At 32.1% G+C, this 22,158-nt stretch overlaps 2 protein-coding genes across 3 annotated transcripts; both read right to left on the bottom strand.

Annotated features, from left to right (window-relative positions):
• Positions 1-3,315: 3,315 nt before the first annotated feature.
• On the bottom strand, positions 3,316-20,861 carry LOC143043323 (uncharacterized). Of its 2 annotated transcripts, none has more exons than XM_076215697.1 (2): positions 20,768-20,861; positions 3,316-5,153 (listed from the first exon to the last, which is right to left on the bottom strand). In XM_076215697.1, exon 2 carries the CDS (start codon positions 5,120-5,122, stop codon positions 4,214-4,216), a length of 909 nt encoding a protein of 302 aa, XP_076071812.1. In that variant the 5' UTR covers positions 5,123-5,153; positions 20,768-20,861; the 3' UTR covers positions 3,316-4,213. The 2 variants fall into 2 exon arrangements, with proteins under 2 accessions (XP_076071812.1, XP_076071809.1); XM_076215694.1 differs by lacking the exon at positions 20,768-20,861 and adding an exon at positions 9,006-9,063.
• LOC143043311 (uncharacterized) lies at positions 18,530-20,730 on the bottom strand. The gene has a single exon (XM_076215687.1). The coding sequence runs from the start codon at positions 20,597-20,599 to the stop codon at positions 18,800-18,802; it is 1,800 nt and encodes a 599-aa protein (XP_076071802.1). The 5' UTR covers positions 20,600-20,730; the 3' UTR covers positions 18,530-18,799.
• Positions 20,862-22,158: the final 1,297 nt, after the last annotated feature.

Genomic DNA, 22,158 nt, shown 5'->3' with positions numbered 1-22,158 from the left:
ACGGACTCTCCTATGTAATAGGCGTGTTAACACGTTGGTCACAATTATTGTTTAAGCATCAACTCTCCACGAAGTTATACAAAAGAACAGATCTAGATAATTCGATGATGATTGCATTTTTAAGGGTCACCATTACATTACTGATGTTATACAAGATGCGGTGACGGAGAGCATTCAAACATGATTGACTATATTTTGATAAAAATAATGCTAGATTAGTGATTATTTGCGATTTTTTTAACTTCTCCCTTGAATTCGATTCCTGATTTAGAAAAAAATTGATTAGACTCACGCGTCGGAATGTAAATATAATGAGACCTACACAATTAGCTTTGTATACGACCATTTTTGTAGTTCGTAGCTTAAATTATCGAAAAGGAACGGACATTTGGAAACTATTTAGTATTTAAAGAGGATTTCTGTTTTTAATACTTACATAAAAATGTGTTGAAGAACAAAGTATTTCTCAGTTGGATCTAAATGTAAATGAGTATCGATAAACATTCATGTATAATCTCAAATTATCATTCGTGCATGATAAAAAAGGAACTATAATTGTTCATTGAATTCATTTTACACAGTAGTAATTTCCAGTATCACTACTTCATATTTATCTTCCTATATTGTTAGCAAACAAGCACAAGTCTACAGATCACCAAACTTAATACTTTGTAGCACTGGTTGATAATCGTGGATGGTTAGGAAGGGTTAGCTGATCCTATTGCACATAGTAATGACACGTTATGGTCCTGTAGCCTACAGTATCAATAAGTACAATTTTTATTGATATAACGTAGACACGCATAGAAGACCATCAAATCTCAACCAAATGTTTAAGCGAGAAAAAAGTTTACTGGCATTTCCTGTTGAGCTTTTCTGGAACGAAATATCAAAAAGATCGATAGATTTATTGTTAATCTGTAAAAAAAAAATCTTAAATAAGAGAATGTCATGCCATAGATAACTGATTGAGAGCTTGTTTCGTTTATTACTCAGACCAATGTAATTTAAAATACCATCGGAATGACTTTCATCCCGCAATTAAGTGCGGTCAGCACAGTGAGTTTTTGACAAAATGGCAATGAGTTCACCAATACGTAACGTTTATATCAGAATATAAGTGTTCTTCTTCGTTACTATAGACGGTTTATCTATATCTTAGGAATTTAATTTTTATTAAGCTGAATATGTTATGAAATATGCCAGGTTGAGATTGTCTGGTACTGGTTGTGATATTCTGGAACAATGTTGAGATTGTCTGTCATAAAAAAAAATCCAACAAAATATTGTCAAACAGATATGACCGTCAAAATTCATGAACTCTCTCTGTATAGTGGTTGTCATTATAGCTTGTTTTTGTTTTGACATTTGTTTTGTATGTTCGAACTTCTAGTCTTGTAGGTCTATTAATAAAGTCATTAAAGACTTGCCTTATTAAAAAATATAAGAATGTTATTTTGTGGATCGAGTCAGTCAATCAAATAATTTTCCTTTGTTTCACTTTCAATGTTGACATTTTTCTCCTTAAAATAACCGAACACGCACACTGCATTCGTTATCTATCTCTAGGTAAGGGTTAACATTGAAGTGTACACGAATACGGATTCAATGAGGTCGAATTATTCACTTGCAAGTGAATAATGCATCATCAATGGTTTTTGGCTTAATTTGACAAATTTTGAGCATGCCAGATGTTAAAAGCGTATTATTATTTCACTATTTCATTTTCATCATTTATTGAAAAAAAAGCATTCTTCAGATTTTTTTATATATCTCGTAACTAGTGCCGCTTTAACATTATTGATTTTTGGGCCATGTTATCAAATAAGTCCACATTGAGGTCTATAGTGTTCAAAATTCAAAGTAGTCTGATTTGTTGATTTTATCAAAAATTGAATTCTTGTGGGTCTGTGATGTGCTGATTCTAGCCATGTATCTATATTTTGAATATTGGATCATAAAAGGAAAAAGTCCAATTTCAACTTTTTCAGTTCTTTGATCACATAAATTCGGTGTCAGAAAATATGCTGTGTCAAATATCTAATTACATTTCATATTCAGAGCGGTATCAAGCTTGAAATTGTGCCAATACTTGGCCCTGAATGTTCAAGTAAGACCCCTTGAGTCACATCACGCTACGCCTTGTGGAGCATTTTATTGAAAATGTTTAAGATATCAATGATTTTTTTCTTTTCTTGTCAGACACACAATTTAAAGCTTATATTTGTAATCTATTATCTTAACCATTGCTACTGAAGAATTATACTTTATGTAGAAGCTTAAGTATTAAACGCTTTGTATTTTTCATCAAATGGTTATCTTTATTAATGTTTCATTTTTGATTTTTGACATAGCTTTAATGTACAGTTCCCTCCGCTGATTCCCTTTAAGGCTATTACAAAGTTTCCAAAATAAAGGCAACAGTGGTATACCGTTGTTCGACATTCATAAATCGATTGAGAAAAAAACAAATCCGGGTTACAATCTCAAACTGAGGGAAACGCATCAAATATAAGAGGAGAACTACGACACAACAGATACACAACATTTAAATATAACACACACAGAAATGAACTATAATATAACAATGGCCATTTTCCTTAATCGGCAAAGGACATTTTAAGAAAAATAAATGGTGGGTTAAACCTTGTTTTGTGCCATTCCAAACCTTGCGCTTTTATGGCAATGTTAAATATAACATTAAAATGACAACATTACATGATAGGACTACAATACAAATAAATGGGAGAACATATAGGACAGAGAAACACACGAATAGTAGCTAACGAAAGGTACCAGGTTAAACATTTAATACGCAGACGTGCGTTTCGTCCACACAAGACTAACCAGTGACGCTCAGATGAAAAAGTTCGAAAGCCAAAACAAGTACAAAGTTGAAGAGCATTGAGGACCAAAAGTTCCAAAAAGTAGTGACCAAGACGGTTAGGGTTTTCTGCGTGGGAATATCCTTATTATTTAGAATAATTCATACTTTTGCAAACAGTAAATTTTATAAAAAGACTATATGTGCCTGTCCCAAGTCAGGAGCCTGTAATTCAGTGGTTGTCGTTTGTTAATGTGTTACATATTTGTTTTTCGTTCATTATTTTTTATATAAATAAGGCCGTTAGTTTTCTCGTTTGAATTGTTTTACATTGTCATTATGTGGCCTTTTATAGCTGACTATGCGTTATGAGCTTTATCATTGTTGAAGGCCGTACGGTGACCTATAGTTGTAAATGTCTGTGCCATTTTGGTCTCTTGTGTCTCAAAATAAGATAGAATTAGGGTGGACTTCAAGATTAGATTTATAAGATTGATATAACATTTATTAATAACAAAGAAAATTGCAATGCTAATTAATATCAAATTGTGGTAGTAATAAGATAATTAATTGTATTATGTTGCTATGTCTTATAAATCGTGGACATATGTTTTAGAATTATCGACTTCGATAGCATCTATTGAAATTATTCATCCATGGCTATGTTTTATATTGACGTATGATAAAGACAATTTGTATATGGTTGAAAACAAAAAGTACATTCTTATCATGCTGGTTTTGTTTTTCACTACTGATTTAGTAATGAAATTGAGAATGGAAATGGGGAATGTGTCAAAGAGACAACAACCCGACCATAGAGCAGACAACAGCCGAAGGCCATCAATGGGTCTTAAATGCAGCGAGAAACTTCCGCACCCGGTGGAGTCCTTCAGCTGGCCCCTTAACAAATTTGTTACTAGTTCAGTGAGAAGGGACGTCATAGTAACAATACATTAGGTCCGGTGTCTATTGATGCATAAACTATGCATGGTTCAGGTTGTGTTTTTTGGCTAAAGTGTAATTGAGAAAATTATGATAAAAAACGATAAATTCGAAAAAAAGACTCTCTAAAGATTTAAAGAGACCCTAACAAAAATTATTCAAGGCATTCAAGTAAGATTTCTACTTAAATTACAATTATTGATTTCGATACAAGTAACAGAATTCCACAACTCACTTATTGTTGTTTTAATTATTTGTATTAGATTCAAAAAAATGATCAGCCTTTTACTCTAAATAATGCACCGTTAAATAACAAAATGCTTACGTTTAGAGATGTTATACGAACATTGACTATGCCAATTTTGTAAAACGTCCAATGTGTGTATGTATTTCAACAACTGTAGGCATTAGAAGCAGTATTCTCTTATATAAAAAAGTATTCCACGTTCACCTAAATTTCTTTATTTTTTGGAAAACATCATCACCCTGCAGTCGTTTCATCCATTTATAGCCTTTTCCCTTCATAAAAGAAAGAATTTGATCTCGAAATTGATCTGTTTCAATCGTAAAAATATCAATATTTATACTTTCCCATTCAATTGAATTCAAAATGTGCATTTCCGCACCTTCGACATCTAATGAAAAGTAATCTATTTCATTGCGCCCAATTATTCTCATTAACTGGTTGAACTGATAACAATTCACTTCTACTTGTTTACTAGTGTGAGCCCAGTGTTTGTGTTTAGCATTTTTAATGTTATCTCTTTCTATACGTTTTCGATGCTTCTCTGTAAGTGTTGCGTTTGCACTGCTTAGTGAACCAGCTAATAAAATTGTCATTGTTGAAACACTATTACTTATACAGGCATTCACCATGTAACAATTTCTGTCTTTTTTTAGCATTAGTTCATACATAAAAGGACTTGCTTCGACCAGCAAGCCATTCCAATCTCGTACTTTTTCAAAAAACAAACTGTTCGAATAAGTTTCTCCATCATAACCTCCAATCTCTATAAAAAAACCTTTTTGTTTTTTATTTAGTAACATGTCAATGTACAAGTCCTGGTCATATTGGGACCAACTAATCACATTCTGTTTAAGGCCATTTGGGTGCTCGAGTATGTAGTTTCCCTTTCCTTTTACAATAGTTTCTGCTACCGGATTTGTTTCTTTTTGGTGCAAGTAGGGTATTGAATTTCTATTTTGAATTTTCGTAAAATCGAAATCATATCTATGTTGTTTTATTTTGCTGTTCACGTATCGTCTTGTATTCCGGAAGTAAGGTATATGTGAAAGCAATAAAACCAAAACGGCCAAAAGAAATATCAAAGCAAAATTTCTCAAATTTGTGTTCATCTTCCTTGGCTTAATATCCAATACATTCAACCTACAAAGAAAGTAATATTTGTATTTAAACAAATACCATAAAACAACTTGTGTATGCGTCAATTGTTTGATAATATCCTTAACGATCATGATCAGAAGTAAATGTAAACCGTGATAAATAAATTCTGCTATCTGCAATGAACAAGCAAATGCAATTTCATATTGATCTATCTTTTATATTCATCGAGAACATTCAATTTTATGATTGTTTAACTTAGTAATATTATTAATATTAACTGTATAAAAAAAACAATGCTGTCTTGGTCGCACGTTTTGGGGCTCGTTTTACATAATATCTAAAAATGTAAATGTACCTCCTCCACTTTTACGAATGTAATTAATGACCTCATAAATCGAAAAAAAAATTCACGGTAGCCCTCACATATAATTATCTTACAAATAAGATGGGAACAGAAAAGAGCTCTATCCGGAACAGCATGCTAGAAATACAAGTTTTGGTGAAGCAAGGTAGGGAATATTGACGATTTGTATCAATTTCAATTTGATTCATGTGTATTTTGTCAATGTTCCCCGTTAATGTAATTTTATGGCCATGATTTGTATGTAACAGTGACAATGTACATAGAGACATCACACATGCAATATTGATCTTCAAGTTTTCGAAGATTAAAAAATCAAGTTCCAATTCAATTTGAACTAAGAAATAAGTTATAGTTCCCTACACAAAAATATCTCATCTTACGGATCAAGTATAAACGCATAATTCTTGTTAAACATGTAGATAGTGTATCGCCTCGTTTCAGTTTGAATTGTTTGCCCTTTTCAGATCGTCATGGAAAATTGTACCAAAAAAATATTATGGTTTGGAATGAATATGCAGTATGGAATTTCCTCATCGTTGGAGGTCGTATGGTGACCTATAGCTGTTAAGTTCTGTGTCAATTGGTCTATTGTTGTCTCGTTGACACTCATATCACATCTTCTTTTTCATCTTGACTCTATTTTCTGAAAATTATTTGTATTTCAACAATAGAAGAAGGATAGTGTGTGTCCTTTTATGCAATTGCGATGATATATTACTAGTATACTTCTAATTCAAGATAAAGATTCACCCTAAGCAAATGACGCTAGAAATATTGACAACTTGATTATGTGTTGTCTCGAAGATACACTTCAAAATAATTTATTATTTATTATTTATTATTTATATCCATATCAAAATGCACGTAAAACTGCGAATACATAAATACACCTTAATAACATGTGTTCCTTAACAGAGAGTCAACGTCAATTAGAAATCATCTTTCACTATTAAACCAATTCTAATTTTAAAAGGTCATATTCAACTGAACATCTCCTCAACGTCATTTTACATGTGTTGACTCATCCACTCAGTACTGTTGAAACAAGTAATTTTGATTCAATTCTGAACTGTTTGATAGCATTTAGAACAATTCAGTTTATTGTTGTTTTTTTTTAAACTAATGTAATATCTAAACACATACTGATAGTTCTGAATTCTCTGCTCGTGAATCGTCTAAGAAACACTCAATTTACTTCAGTGGTTAGGTAAAAAAAAACTAAAATTTGAAATATGTTCAGTATTGCTTTAATCAATCTATTAAAAGCTGTGCATTTTGAAATTATGTTTTTATAATTTCTCTTACAATTACACGAGGTTAACATATTCTTTTAACAAGTTTATTGTATTTACCATTTTCAGTTTAAAACAAAAACTATCGTGCACTTTTAAATCTTAATTGACTATCAGACATACTTGATTGATTAGGCACATAAAGTCTTGTAAACTGATCATTTGTTCCAGTGTTTTCTAAAATCAAACAATGTTATAAATCTACCACATCACGTCATTCATGTTATTAAAGGACATCTGTTCGTCGGATACTAGTTTTGTAGTGATGATGACATAACGGCTTTTAATTGATCAGAGAAAAATCCAAACATTAAAAAGGGCAAACATACTAAAAGGAGAATTTTGAATACTTAGAATTGAGAATGATCATAACTCAGACAAATAGTTTGCTAAAAATAGTGGTTTACAGAGATATAAATGTGTGTGACATATTTTTGTGTAAATAAATTGCTGCTCTTACATAATTCAAATAATAGACAAAATAAACTCGAAGGCAAAGTAAATAAGTAGAGGCAATAAAAAATGAGTGGCTTTACCGGACGGTATAGTTTAATGTGTAATGAACTAACATAAGATAAAGATAAATTCATGTGATCTCATCTATAGTATCTTGATCGGCCGATTATTAAATATTTGTACGGTGCAATATTCGTCAAATCCCGATGAAAAGTCAAGGAAAAACAATTTCTCGTATGTAGTAAATATTAGGTTGAAGAGAAAACATATACCAGACTTTCAAAAATGTTAACGGAAACATATGCAATTAAGATCCATTCCTTTAGTGGGAAATATGTTTGCATATTTGGTAAACTTTTGTGGCGAATGACGACAGCATTTTTTTAAAAGAACAGTTCAATCAAAGGTGGAATATGAAATACCTTAATTAATAAGATGTGTCCGCGTTGATATTTGATTACACATGATGTCAGTATTCCACTGATGAAAAAGGTAAAATCACAAAAATACTGAACTCAGAGGAAAATCAAATCGGAAAGTCCCTAATCACATGGCAAAATCAAATGACAAAACACATAAAAAACAAATGGACAACAACTGTCATATTCCTGACTTGGAATAGGCATTTTCAAATGTAGAAAATTGTGGATTAAACCTGGTTTTATAGCGCTAAACCTCTAACTTTGTACGACAGTCTCATCAAATTCCGTAATATTTACAATGATGCGTGTACTAAACAGACATAATAAATAAAATGGTCAAAATATGGATACAGTATTCATCATCGTATTACCATTTTAAAAGAAACAATTTCGCTTGTCTGACGTCAGAAAATTTAGACGTCACATATTTTTGTCGTTCAATGTTTATACAAATAATTCTAAAATTCAACGTGGCCAATATTAGCGTACAGGGTTAAAAAATCAAAAGTATGTAAGAGCTAATTTTAGAAATAGACCGAGATTTATAATAGTCCAAAAGTTCTGTAGAATTTATAAGAATCCACAAATGGTTTAATTCACTACGTGATAAAATAATTTTGACTTTTGTGGTTCCACGTATTTTCTAAATTTAGAGAAATTTTAGCGAGTATATTTATCAAAAACCCTGGTGTATAGATAAAGGAAGATGTGGTATGAGTGCCAATGAAACAACTCTCCACCCAAATCACAATTCATAAAAATTCATTATTGGTCAATGTACGGTTTTCAACACAGAACCTTGGATGACACTGAAAAACAAGGTATAAAGGGCTCCAAAAAATTCCTAGACGTGTAAAACCATTCAAACAGGAAAAACCAACGGTCTAATCTATGTATAAAACGAAAAACGAGAAACATTTATGAACCACATAAGCGAACAACAGCTACTGAACATCAGAATCCTGACTTAGAACTGGTGCAAACAAATACAGTTGTACATTTTCTTTAATGCAGATGGTTTCTTTAAAGTGAAATACGTCATTGCATTAAAAATCAATCAGTTTAAAATATATTACCACCGTATGATGATGTCGAAGTAACGCAACAATCAGAAAACGGATAATTCACAACCCGAAATGAAAAATGAAATCGTACTTAAATTCAAGTATTAGCTGACCGTTAGAGATATATTTTATGATCCAGAAAGTAACATGTTCATGGTTAGAGTTACAAAATATAGTTTTATGTATCGTTAAATCAACAGGTTAAAACATGATGAGTCTTTTGTGGGACGAAACGTGAGTCTGGCGTAAATACAAAATTTAATCCTGGTATCTATGATGAGTTTATTTAGACTTACCTTGATTAGATACTTTATGACGATTGTAAACAGTTGGTGACAGATATTGGTGTATTAATTCGATTAGACAGTGTAACAACATTTGATCGCATGATTGATTTTATTTGATGTGATTTGAAAAAAAAATGAAGGGCCAAACCTTTTGGTTGATTTGATTTACTCAGTATTGGAGGATGACATCTCATTATGTTAAATATAACTCTGTGATTTATATCTTATAATTATTTTTATAATTTCATTACATCAATGGCTTAAAGTGACATAACTGTACGCGCGTTGCTTATAGTTATTTAGTATGTTTTGTTCTACTTGTGTTCAAATAATCATTACTTTAATAAAAAAGAACCAGAAGAATAAGTGATATTCTTCGCATTAGTAAAAGTCTTTCCTGAATCATGAAAATGATTTTTTTAAATCAAATTTTAAGTTTGCAAATAAATTGCTATGTTGTATATTTGTCATGTCATGTTTTATCAATATCAATACCAATAAAACAATATACAAAGATCTTATAACAGAGTTGAATTGATAATCAGTCAGACTGAGTTTATCTATAGGATTGACAAGTTCACCTGTGTCATTTCTAAATTTCCTTGCTCCTTAAATAACATAGATCTGTTTTTATATCTATTGAAGAATTTATTAAAGGTTTTAAATCATTTGAGTTTTCTGAATGTCCTAAATTAGTAAACTGCAGCGCATTATTCTTCAATTTTTAATGCAAACTCTAAGACAAGTAAATTTTGATTCAAAATGGTCTAAATATATTATTCTTTCACCAAAAGTATCATTCTTCAAATTTGTTGGTTAGTTTAAGAAAACAGTGACATCGAAAGCACTATTTTGTGTCAGAGGAGGGCAAAGGTCACATTCTAAATTGGAGGGAGTAATTCGTGGTCAGTGGCGTAGCTAGGTAATTTTTACGTGTACGCCCGAAGCTCGGCCAGAGATTCTAAGGGTTCCAATTGGGTCTATTTCATAGCACCTGCTGGTAGTAGGTTCGAGGGGGGCAAGATATCGAGAATGAGATACCATTGCTTTCATAAAAAAAAATCAGCAAAAGCAACATTCTTAAGAATCTAAAACTTTTTTTATATGTTTAATTAATTCATTGTGTTAATTTGAAATTTTATGGTCATTGGTTTAAGAGAAAATGCCCAAAGCAGTTACTTTAAAATATGTTCATTCTCAATTTTATCAAATTAAAGTTACCGTGGCGTAAAGCAATTAATCGACAAAAATGCATTATCATGCAAAAATCTGTTATTTAATGAAAATGAAAATGTATACTAACTTTTCAAAAATGTTAAGGTGCACTATTGGAATTCGTAAAGGGTACTGTGAAACCCTGGTCCACGCCTGGGATTGCTTTACGACAAAGCTGGATCCGGCCTTCATCAGTCCTTTAGAAGATTAGAAAAAATGCTTTCGATATTTTTTCGTGAACTGGTCAATACAAGTTTCATGACAATCTATGAAGGTTTATAAATTTATCATGTAAAAAAAATTCGAGACGGTCTGTTAATTGCGGAATAATAAGTCTATTTGTCAATATAATACTGAAAAATGAAAGAAAAACAAAAACTTTCAAAATTTTGCTTTAGACAATAATCTTTAAAAAGCTACTGTCCAAACTTTCATGAAATTCAATAAAAAGTTTGACAAAGTCATGGATTATTTTGCTCTGCATACTCATTTGATCATAAACAGTTTCGGTTTCAGCTTCCATAAAATTTCATGAAGTTATTGATATATTTTTTGGGCCCCATATTACTAAACCTTATTATTGACGTAGCCGACGTTTTGAATCGCTATGTCTCGCATTGCGACACGAATGTCAAAGGCGCGAAAAAAAATCAAACCACATATCGAATTTAAGCAGATAATGAATTGCTACAGAAAATGACCAAAAATATAGTTCGATACCATTTGGTTAAAAAATGGAAATTTCGTTACTTTCAGTCGAAACTACAAGCCATTGAAGAAAGAATTGCAAGTCTGATGTGCTTATACCGGATCTCTTTATTTCATTTAGACTAAAATAAGTGTACGCCCGGGCGTTTTAACGTAAACGTAGCTACGCGCCTGGTGGTACGACACCTATATTGCTAAATTCACAGCTCAATTTAGATTGACTGTAAAGTATGACTTAAAAAAGCAGTACCTGGCTACAGGAACATTAACTTTCAATATCAAGATCAACTTTGGTTGATTTTCCTTGTTTGTCTTTTTGCTTTAAAGCCTCTCCATAATCTCTACACTGAGTTTAGTAAACAGTTCAATGTATTCAAGTGACAAAATAATGTATCCCTTTTTTCACCAGGTGTCATAAAAGAATAGTACTTGATCATTAATGAACATTGTAGTTATATTGATGAATTAATTGTATCATTTTCTCTGCTGTCTCAGATGATGTAGGGTTTATCAATTTGAGATGAATAAGCAACCCAGTATACACTAGTTTTATTCATCATCTTCTTCTTCTCTTGTTGTTCTTTTTTTTTTGTTTGTTTTTGTTCTTGTTGTTCTTTTTCTTGTTGTTCTTGTTGTTCTTGTTCCTTATGTTCTTGTTCTTGTTCTTGTTCTTTTTCCAATAATATGATAAAGTCTTTGACGATGGAGGTGACATATTTAGATGTAAGTCTACGCAATATCAAATGAAAGTTATGAAGAAAATCGTAAAATCTAATCGGCTTTCAACTGTTCAAAATACATATATGCTGATTATGTTTAATTAAGACTTTGCCCCAAGCTGATTTACAAGATGTATTTGTGCTAAATAATTTTACGTTTTAAGGTTAACAATAGAAAGCAATGAACATAAAATTGAGAATGGAAATGGGGAATGTGTCAAAGAGACAACAACCCGACCAAAATAAAAAACACAACAGCAGAAGGTCACCAACAGGTCTTCAATGTAGCGAGAAATTCCCGCACCCGGAGGCGTCCTTCAGCTGGCCAGCACGATTGATCTGTCAAATTAATTACAGCGATGATAATTTTAGAATTAAAAACAAAATATTAATGTTTTCAATACACTTTTATATCAAATCTATTAAACTTGTAGTCTCAGGGTTAAGGTGTAATACCACCATTGATTTTCCCCTATTAGTCTTTGTTAAATTTGCACTTTTCAAAAAAATGTGCAGAATTTATCTTTGTTTCAAATAAAGAAATACTTGGCATGAGTAAAGTTTCATCCTGTCCAGTACTATAGAAAAAAAATCACATAACATTTCATTGCATATAAGAAAATAACCACCATTGGAAGTTAACCAATCAAATGTCTCCCCTTATTTTATCTGTGTACAAGGTTTTGACACCATGAAACCTTAAGATTACAAAATTTTCTATAGAAATCCCAAATGAAAAATAATGGTGTTTTGAAATACCCAAGACATATGTTAATGACACAGAAATGTTTTTACTGCAATAAAATGTAGGATTAATTACCTACAACTGTCAAATTCAAGGGAATATTTTTTTAGACCTACTTTCGTATACAACCGAATGTGACGTACCATGATTTGGTGGTATTACACCTGTACAGATATTAAAACTACACTGATACTTAAGACCAAGCTTTATTCGAGACGAATAAGAATTTCTCAACCATAAATTCAGCTAGCTTTAATCTAACAGTGTGTACAGAAATGTTTTTTTTTTATAAATATCCGTAATTGGCAAACATATCTCAATGTGCATTTACGATAAAAGTAAAGTTACACATTTATAATTAGATTTAAGATAACTCTATATTTGTCCGTCTATGAAGCTATCAAAAACTTAATAAAGCGAAGAACCTATCTTGATTATTTTAACTTTTTTGGATTTGTATACCGTTCTTGTAAAGTCACATATATACCAATTTATGCTTATTTTTTTTTAAAGTAAAACTTCCATCCAGCTTAGCTCTGACCAAAAAATATAATTAGTCTTAAATAAGGCTGTAATGCCGCCATAAAGTAAGTGTTTGTTAAGAAGAACTAAGGAATGACAGTTTTTTAGTTGAAGAGTTGCTACCGTCAATTGGCGATTTGATGGTCGCACATGCAGTTTTAATGACAACGCGTAGCGGAATCAAGCACGGACATTTAGTACAAATGCAATTTTATGGAGTTGGCTATTCTTAAAGTAGTTATTTATTGGTGATAATAATTTTAAAGCTATATTTTACACACAATAGTAAATAAATACTGCATTTTCATAATATTATAATTGATATCATATGAATTTTTTACTATATTAATTACTAGCAGGCTGTTTCTGTATTTGCCCTTTTATAGATTTGAGGTTAGCTGTATTGTACCCGGAACTCGAAGATTGGAAGGATAATACAGTTGATCAAAAATCTATAAAAGGGTCAATACAGAAACATCCTGTTTATAACAACTTTACTAAATGGTTTTTATTCTTTTATTTAACTAAGAAACGTATCGTAAAGATACAGGATTTCATATCTGAACTTGTCTTTTCGCATTCACAATGGCTTTTTTTGTCAACCTTGTCAGATGTAATTTCTGATTTCCCGTCTGACCACATAATATAATAGTATTACAATATATTTTATCTAGCAAATATAAAGTAACTGGGAAGAATTAATCACACGGTTTAATTAACATTCGTTCTCTTGAATGGTAAAATGCAATGTCTTTTTGGTGTATTCATGGCAACAATCTACATTAATCTGCTATAACATAATGCAAAAAGGGAGTAAAGATGTCACATAACTCCCCAAAAACATAGCCAGTAGTAAAATTTCAATCCCTTGTAGTAATCCCTTTTTGGAAACTTTTTAGGTATACATGTATCTATTACGAAATAAAAAAAAAATCATATGTGTTCCTCTCTTTTTTTTTGATAAAATTGCTTATAAAACTTGGTGTAGAAAAAAGTGTCTGTAAACATAACATTAATTTCTGGACCTATGACCGGTCTAGCTATGAAAATACGTACTGTCAAACAGAAAATAGCCCATACAAGATGTAAGCATTACTCTTGATGTTCTAATAAACCAACAGTGATGACTTAATAAGTACCCAGGTGTCTACAATGAATGTAATTGCACAATATGTATTGAATCGGTTTGTTGCTACCTTAGTAGTACAACTGTTTTTTTTTAACTTTCCATTTTATTTATTGTCAGTGTTCTGCCAGCTAAAAAAAGTTAAATGGCCTTTTATTTTTGAAAATTGGTTGAGTTATTAATATTTCTCGAAGGTTAGCAGTTTTTAATGAAATGCACAAACACTGATTTAAAAAAGGTGCCATATCAAAGTGTGCAATTTCAATTCTACCTCAATTTTTGGTTACATTTTAAAACTATTCATCTGGTTGCAGTTCTTTAATGTTAACATTTTTAATAAGATCCCTGAAGATGCAATTAAAAGCATAAACATACTTATCTTTATGTTTATTGCAATATAATAAGCATGTATTGTCGTTCTTAAACACTTTTTTCCCGCAACAATTGATTTAAAATTTAAATATCAATATATATTTGGTATGAAAAGTCTTGAATTATGCAATTCTGAGCTTTGTTAGTTTGTTATACTGTGTGTATTGCTGTGTGCTTGTTTTTTCTTCATTGGCTAGATGTATAGGGGGACGGTTGAGATCTAAAAAACATGTTTAACCCCAGCGCATTTTTGCGCCTGTTCTAAGTCAGAAGCCTCTGACCTTCGTTATTCTTGTATGATTTTTAATTTCAGATTCTTTTATAGATTTTGGAGTTGAGTAAAAAAGTGGAATAAGACTACTCACTCAATTGATAAATGTTAATCCAACATTTTCCGATCTTAGACCGCAAATAAAATTCGATAATTTCTGCGACATGAACACATTATATAATATATAGGGAGTCTGCTTTAGTGACACTCTTAACAATCAACCAAATTGTTTCAACAAAAGGGAGGTCCTGAAATTAGTCTCACTTTACATTTCTTTACCTTATTTACATCACCATCTATGTAATGATTTTTGTATCGAACTTACAAATGTTAAAACTATGAAAAAAGTATGAGACATGTACACATTTGAAAAAAAAAAATAACAATATGGATATAGAACGAAACAGCGTCACTATTATCATACATTTTTGTGTAGCGTTTCCCACTTAAAACTGAAATATCAAAATGTAGAAAAGGACGGTAACTGTTATACCTTTTTATAAATTTAATGCCGTACATTAAGAGAGTGCCTAATTATTGTTTAATTTATCCAATAATTGGAATTTAGACATGTCTCTTCTGAGTTTTGCAATAAACTGTGATTTGTGGTGTAAATCAGATGTGGATTTAAGAAAATTTCAAAAGAGTTATTGGTAAATTTACAATCTCAATCATTAAAACATTGTACCAACATTAAAACCTTTGATTTCTCAACTCTTTATTCCACTATTCCACATGTACATACTAAACTTAAAGCTCGACTGAATCAACTCGTCAGCTTATGTTTCTTTAACAAAAAGGGCATTAGACGCTTTGAATATCTAGTTTTGGGCAGGAATTCAGCTTACTTTGAAAAATCATACAGAGTCAAAGAAAAAACACATCGAAGAGGATATCACTGCCATGCTGGACTTTTTAATTGACAACATATTTGTTGAATTTGGAGGTTTGGTCTTCCAACAGACTATTGTAATCACAATGGGTACCAATTGCGCTCCTCTTCTTGCAGATTTGTTTTTATATTCCTATGAAGCAGAATTTATCCAAGGGCTTATATAGAAAGGAGAAAAGAAATTAGCCCAGTCTTTTAATTTCACCTTTCGGTATATTGATGATGTACTGTCTCTTAATAATAATAGATTCAGTGATCACTTACATTTAATATATCCAAGTGAACTTGAAATTAAAGATACTACCGGCACAGATAAATCTGCTTCATATTTAGACCTTTTTCTCGAAATGACTACTGATAGTAGGTTGAATACCAAAATTTATGACAAACGCGATGATTTTAATTTTCCTATAGTCAACTTTCTATTTCTGTGTAGCAACATCCCAGCGGCACCAGCATATGGAGTATATTTGTCTCAATTGATACGTTACTCTAGAGCTAGCTCAAAGTACGTTGAATTTGTTGAACGAGGAATACTGCTTTCTCAAAAGTTGCTAAGACAGGGCTGTGAATCAATCAAATTAAGGTCATCACTCAAGAAATTTTACGGTCACCATCATGCGCTGATTGGCCATTATGACAAAAGTGTGTCAGAAATCATATCTGATATTCTTTGTCAGTCATAATAACCTTCCATCATTACCGAACTGAACAAAGAAATAACACGATGGGTGCCGTATACGGTACAGGAAATGCTTACCCTTCCGAAGCACCAGATTTCACTCCCGGTTTTTAGTGGAGTTCGTGTTGTTTCTTATTTATCATTTATAACTGTTGATGTAAATGTCCCTTGGTTTTGTGAGTCTTTGTTTACTCCATGGTTCTGATTGTTATTGTCTTGTAACAATAAAAGTAGACATATGCTATACAAGGAGCGCAAGTTGTACCAATAGGAATACCTTGTTGATCGACTTTGTTGTGAAAATGAACATATATGTTGTAAAGGTGGAAATTTACAACCATGACGCTCACTTTCTAAGAATAATAAGACTTATACAAGTATTACTGACTCCCATCCCTACTCGCGAAAAGTAACAATCATTAATAAAAATAAAATGTATAAATAAGAACCCTGCAATTTATTTTTATTTTTCCTATTTATAGTTTTTTATGTTTCTTTAGAAACTCATTTTTAGGAAGCGTATTAGGGCCATCCTGTTTTTTCTTCTTCAAAAATTGTCAAATTAATCTTGGAACTGTCAGTTTTAATCTTGGAATTTTTAACTTCAATCTTGGTTTTAGCAACATCAAACTTGGAAATTCCATATTAAAACTTGGAATTTCAAACATTAATCTTGGAATGATCAACTTTTGTTTGCGCCGTTAATTTATTAATGTATACAAATCGATGATAATTGTTAAAAGTGTTAAAACAAAATTGGCGGAAATGGTAAAAAAAATTATTAATTCCATAAAACACGAATACAAGTTGTGTTCCTTTACATATACAAAATAAACAAATCTTAATTAAGGTCTTTCCTTTTACAAAAGGGGAAGACCTTACTGTATTTCTTCTGTTTATTATTATTATTCTTCCGCCAAACTTTGACAAATTTATCCTTGTTAACCGCAAGGCGTGTCGCTTTCATTTTCACAATTTGTATCGGTCTCATGAATACCTATCCTGAACTCACCCTGTTAGTCGAAATATTTTGTCGGTTCGGAGAAATCCCTCCGAAACCCAAAAACCTTGTTATCGTTCCAACACCGTAACAATAATAGGTAGAAATAAAACGAAGGGTGAAATTTGTTCAGGACCAGACCCTGGTTCTACGTTACATTTGGATCGAAAAGATTGAACGACTCATTGGTAGGGTTATTAACTGGTGTCGGTTGGCCACCAAAACTCAGAAACCGTAAGTCGTAGACACCTAGGATCTTTACCATTCATCGTCATTTCATGTGACTTTGAAAAATATCTCAAGGTCAAATGTGTATGTTGACCTTGACCTTTGACCTAACACCTTGTTAGCGGATAATCTCAGCAACCTTAATACTTTCAAAAGTGTTGTATAGTGGAAAATGTTTGGGTCATTTATGCGCAACTTTGTTACATTTTGACCGAAGAAATTTGACCTTTCTGTAAGGGGCATAACTCTTGTTTTAGGTTTCGGAAAAGGCAAAATAAGCTTTTACTATATGACCAAAGGTCCTAGACCCATGGGGTCTTCAGCAATGACATTGGGGACCAATGACCTTGATAAAGGTCAAAAGGTCAAATGTCAAGGTCATGTCCCATATAGCGAATTATGTGTTTTTGACCTTATTTAAAGGATTTTCAGTGTGTTTTAAAGCTTTTCAATACATTCTACGTCTATTGGAACATGTATTTTACATTACAAAAGGAAAGACCTCTCAATTGTTCAAGAACAATTGACATTTTAATTGTGTCTGTTTTTTTTACTTATACATTCAGGAGAACTTGTTGCAGTTTTAGTACAGATATTCACAACTTGTTTAGGAATCGGATCAAATAAGTACTTAGAACATTGCTTAGGTTTCTGTGTACTATTAATGACCTCTGTTGAACTCTCTTGCAAAGATTGGTTTTGTGTTATTAGGTTGATGTCTCATTTACGATGCCGGTTAATCAAATTCCTAACAAACAGCATATTCCAATTTATATGAAACACCTCCATCTTCAGTTGAAGAAGCAATCAAGTTATATAATTAATTTTATGATATAGCCATAATTAAGCTTTTAGTTAATTCGTTTTCATATGCTTTGTTGTGACGTGGTCATTGGAAGCACGATATCATGAATGTCGATTTCATTTAGAAATTAAATAAAAATTTTGATTGCGTCCCGATGGATGTCAGCCATTGAAAAGGACGGATTCTTATGAAACATACATGTTATGTTATTATTTGTACAAACAACTCTTATTGGTCTAGAAACAATGCACGTTTTACAATTTATTATAAAGTTTATCTTGATGTGACTGACTCATATAAAAGGTTAAAGACTCATTAAAAATTATATTTCATTACAGAACCTAACATCATTTTATTGATGGTTCCTCTTGAACAAACACAATAAATGCCCCCTTCCATCATTTGGGGTTAAAATGCCGTTTCCATATATCAAAACTAAGCCGGATCAATAACCTGGAATACTTCATTTCCATATCATCTATAGTAAGCATGCTGTGCCGTTATACAACACCGAATTATTAAATACGGACAAACACAACATCCAATGCCATACCGTCTCTGTTATTACCATGTTCATTATCTAATTGAGAATGTTCCACATAACCTCCAATATTTTGAAAAAAAAATCGTAAATTCTGTAGTTTCTGTAATGACTTATTTACAATATTTTTCTTTCCATCCCATGTCCTGTATTCAATAGACCAAATATTTACCACTATTTTTCCGGATATCAGTTTGTTTCTTATTGACTCCAATATAATCATTTCTGATCCTTCAACGTCCAAAGAAAAGTAATCAATATGTTGCACGCCTATTTGATCTAAAACTTCAACCATGTCAAAACAAGGAACTGAAATTGTTCTTTTAGTTTTAATCATCTGCATATGATCATTATCTAATTCTGACGCCATGCCACCAACAGCTCCGCTCTGAATAAATTCAGTTTTTCTTAATTTATCTGATATGCAAGCACATAGACGCCAAACATGCCTTTTCAACGCATCTATCTGACGACACAGATCGGGGTTTGCTTCTATCAGCAGTCCAGTCCAGTTATGTTTTCTTTCCAACCACAAAGTATTTGAAAATGTTTGACCATTATAGGCTCCCATTTCTACAAAAAACCCGTTTTTTTTGGGAGAAATTTTATACACAGTTTCATCCTGGTGTGCTTGTGAGTAGTGTTTATTAGTGTTGTTTACAGGAAAATACGGATGTGGTATTGTCAGGTAATAACCAAGCGTTCTTGTAAAATTTGCATTAATTTTAGTAAAAACATGCACGCGTTGTTGTCCATGGCCTCGATAATGCTGTTTCCAATTTGTTGCCAAATATGGATACCTTATCTTTCCATACCATCTACCGGCATTAAATTTGATATGATCCCTTTCATAACTGTATTGAACCCCAATGATTAATGATCCTCCTTCTTTAGTTACACACCATCCCCTGGCAATCGCAATTATGTCTCCCCATGGATTAAGTCCGTCACCATACCTGCCTAAACCGGAATGTTCTATCGAACTAAAAGTTACAATAGCATCAAATCTACCTAAAGTTTTGTTTAAGTAACTTTTACGAAATTGATCGGGAATCATTGTTTTTATTTTAGGGTGTTTTGAAACAACTTTACCGTATTCTAACGTGATAACCTCGCGTGCTCCTGCTTCTAACGCGCATGCTTCTACCCAGGGAATTTCTGAACCTATAACCAAAACTCGACCATTCGTAATGCCAGGTGCATGCTTTAAACCATCTCGCAAAGCATTTGTTTCTGATATGCCATACGTTCCTTTTAACTTATTATCTTTTGCCAATGAAATATAATCCTCGATCAATTGTTCTTTCCACACTGCCATTTTTGCTGTCTTGCCCAAATATGCTTGATTAAAATACCATGTTGACAGGTTTAGTCTGTGTTTCATCGTAAAATCAGTATGTAAATGTTTAGGTATTGTTTTTGGAGCTATAGATAAACCATGGCCACGATCGATGTATTCATTTGTAAAGAGTGCGACGCAATCAACGGGGACAGTTATTTGATCAAAGTATGGTCCGGGTATCCCTTTAACATTTGTTTCACAAAGCTCTCCGCAATCCTTCCTTATGTATTCTACAGCATCTAATGATTCATGAAGGGATTGTGCCTCTGGTTTGGTATTATAAGTGAATGATTCCTGCGGGGTATTTCTCCTTGTTTGTATACCGGGTATCTTTGATGAGTTGTTTTTATAGTAAACTTTATATATACACACGAAGAGTATGACAAGAGTAACTAGTACCAATTGTTTTCGTTGAAATTTTCTGTAGCACATCATTATTGACAGGACTTTTTCTTTAAAAGAAAAGACAACATAATATATAGAATGATCCCGTTTTACAGGAAGAAGCTGTATCAGTTGATCATATATTTGAAATATGTTGAATCTAATTGGTTGAAGATTGATAAAATAAAACACAAATTCAAAGGAACATCAAACACTTACTTGTTTTAAATAGTTTTCATAAGGTAATACCTAAATTAGATTCCTTCCTAGGTTACGCATTACGTTTTTTCTCAGTTTCTTCCTTTGTTTGAAATTTAATGTTGACCTCTTGATTAGATATATAGAATTACTGAGATGCCATTCAGATGAATTATTTGCTCTGTTAAGTTTTTGAAGTTAAAATCAACTCACCATATCCAATGTATACGATTGGGTGTATCAAAAGTGTTATGCTGCAAATTATACAAGGGTATGACACTACCATCAGTGAAATTCTGAAATAGCCTATATCTGTACTCGATTGTACTGATTTTTACTCAAGCAGTCTGAATTGGTCTAAATTTTAATTTATGCTACTCGAACCCAATCTGAACCATACTCGACTGTACTAATTTGTACTTATCTTTGCTATTGGAAATAGTATAAAATTATTACTCCACCAGAGTGAAACAGTCTTAACCCATTCGCATTTGGACCTGTATTATATCTCCCTTCGGTTTATATTTATTTTTTTACACAAATAAGGCCGTTGGTTTTCTCGTTTGAATTGTTTTACATTGTCTTATCGGGGCCTTTTAAAGCTGACTATTCGGTATGGGCTTTGCTCATTGTTGAAGGCCGTACGGTGACCTATAGTTGTTAATGTCTGTGTCATTTTGGTCTTTTTTGGATAGTTGTCTCATTGGCAATCATACCACATCTTCTTGTTTTATATTATATGATTCGTTCATCCTACTTAGAATCTTTAAAAATAAAGAGTCTATCCTAAAATGAGGTACATTATATGACCTTCCAAATACCGTTTCGATTCCTAACATCATTGAAGAGACATTTAAAATTGTCGAAATCCGTATATGGTGTACAAATGTTTGCACCTCAAGTATTTCTAAAAAAAGATCTATATATATATTACGGATTACAATTCTATTGAAGACCTGTTGGTGACCTTCTGCTATTGTTTTTTCTATGGTCGGGTTGTTGTCTCTTTGATACATTCCCCATTTCCATTCTCAATTTTATTCAAGCAGAATGATGATAGATTATATGATGTGGACCAATAATGGATCAAATATTTATCTCATCTGCCTACAAACTTTTAATTATTATACAAAAGATGACTTAAAAAGGATAAATACCACTAATGGACCTCTTTGTCTTCAATATAATGCGGTATAACATCTGTTTCGCAAGTTTATTGTTTTCTGTTTGGTATAAGAAAAAAAATATAAGATCCATTTGTTACATCTGGTGATACGTTTATTTTGCAATCGTCAATGGCAGTCAGCATGGTTTACGAACATCAGTTGTTCGACCTGTTAGTCAAATGCACTTTGTTGAAATATACCTTTATTTTTTGGGCTTTATTTGTGCTGTATTTAGACCCCTTTACC

Source organism: Mytilus galloprovincialis, chromosome 1 (assembly GCF_965363235.1).
Source record: "Mytilus galloprovincialis chromosome 1, xbMytGall1.hap1.1, whole genome shotgun sequence".
Classification (NCBI taxonomy): domain Eukaryota; kingdom Metazoa; phylum Mollusca; class Bivalvia; order Mytilida; family Mytilidae; genus Mytilus; species Mytilus galloprovincialis.
The sequence above is the reverse complement of the archived record's forward strand: the minus strand, read 5'-3'. Positions and strand labels throughout refer to the sequence as shown.

Coding starts and splice junctions, on each gene's coding strand:
- LOC143043323 (XM_076215697.1), bottom strand. CDS start 5,122: ATGAACACAAATTTGAGAAATTTTGCTTTGATATTTCTTTTGGCCGTT.
- LOC143043311 (XM_076215687.1), bottom strand. CDS start 20,599: ATGATGTGCTACAGAAAATTTCAACGAAAACAATTGGTACTAGTTACT.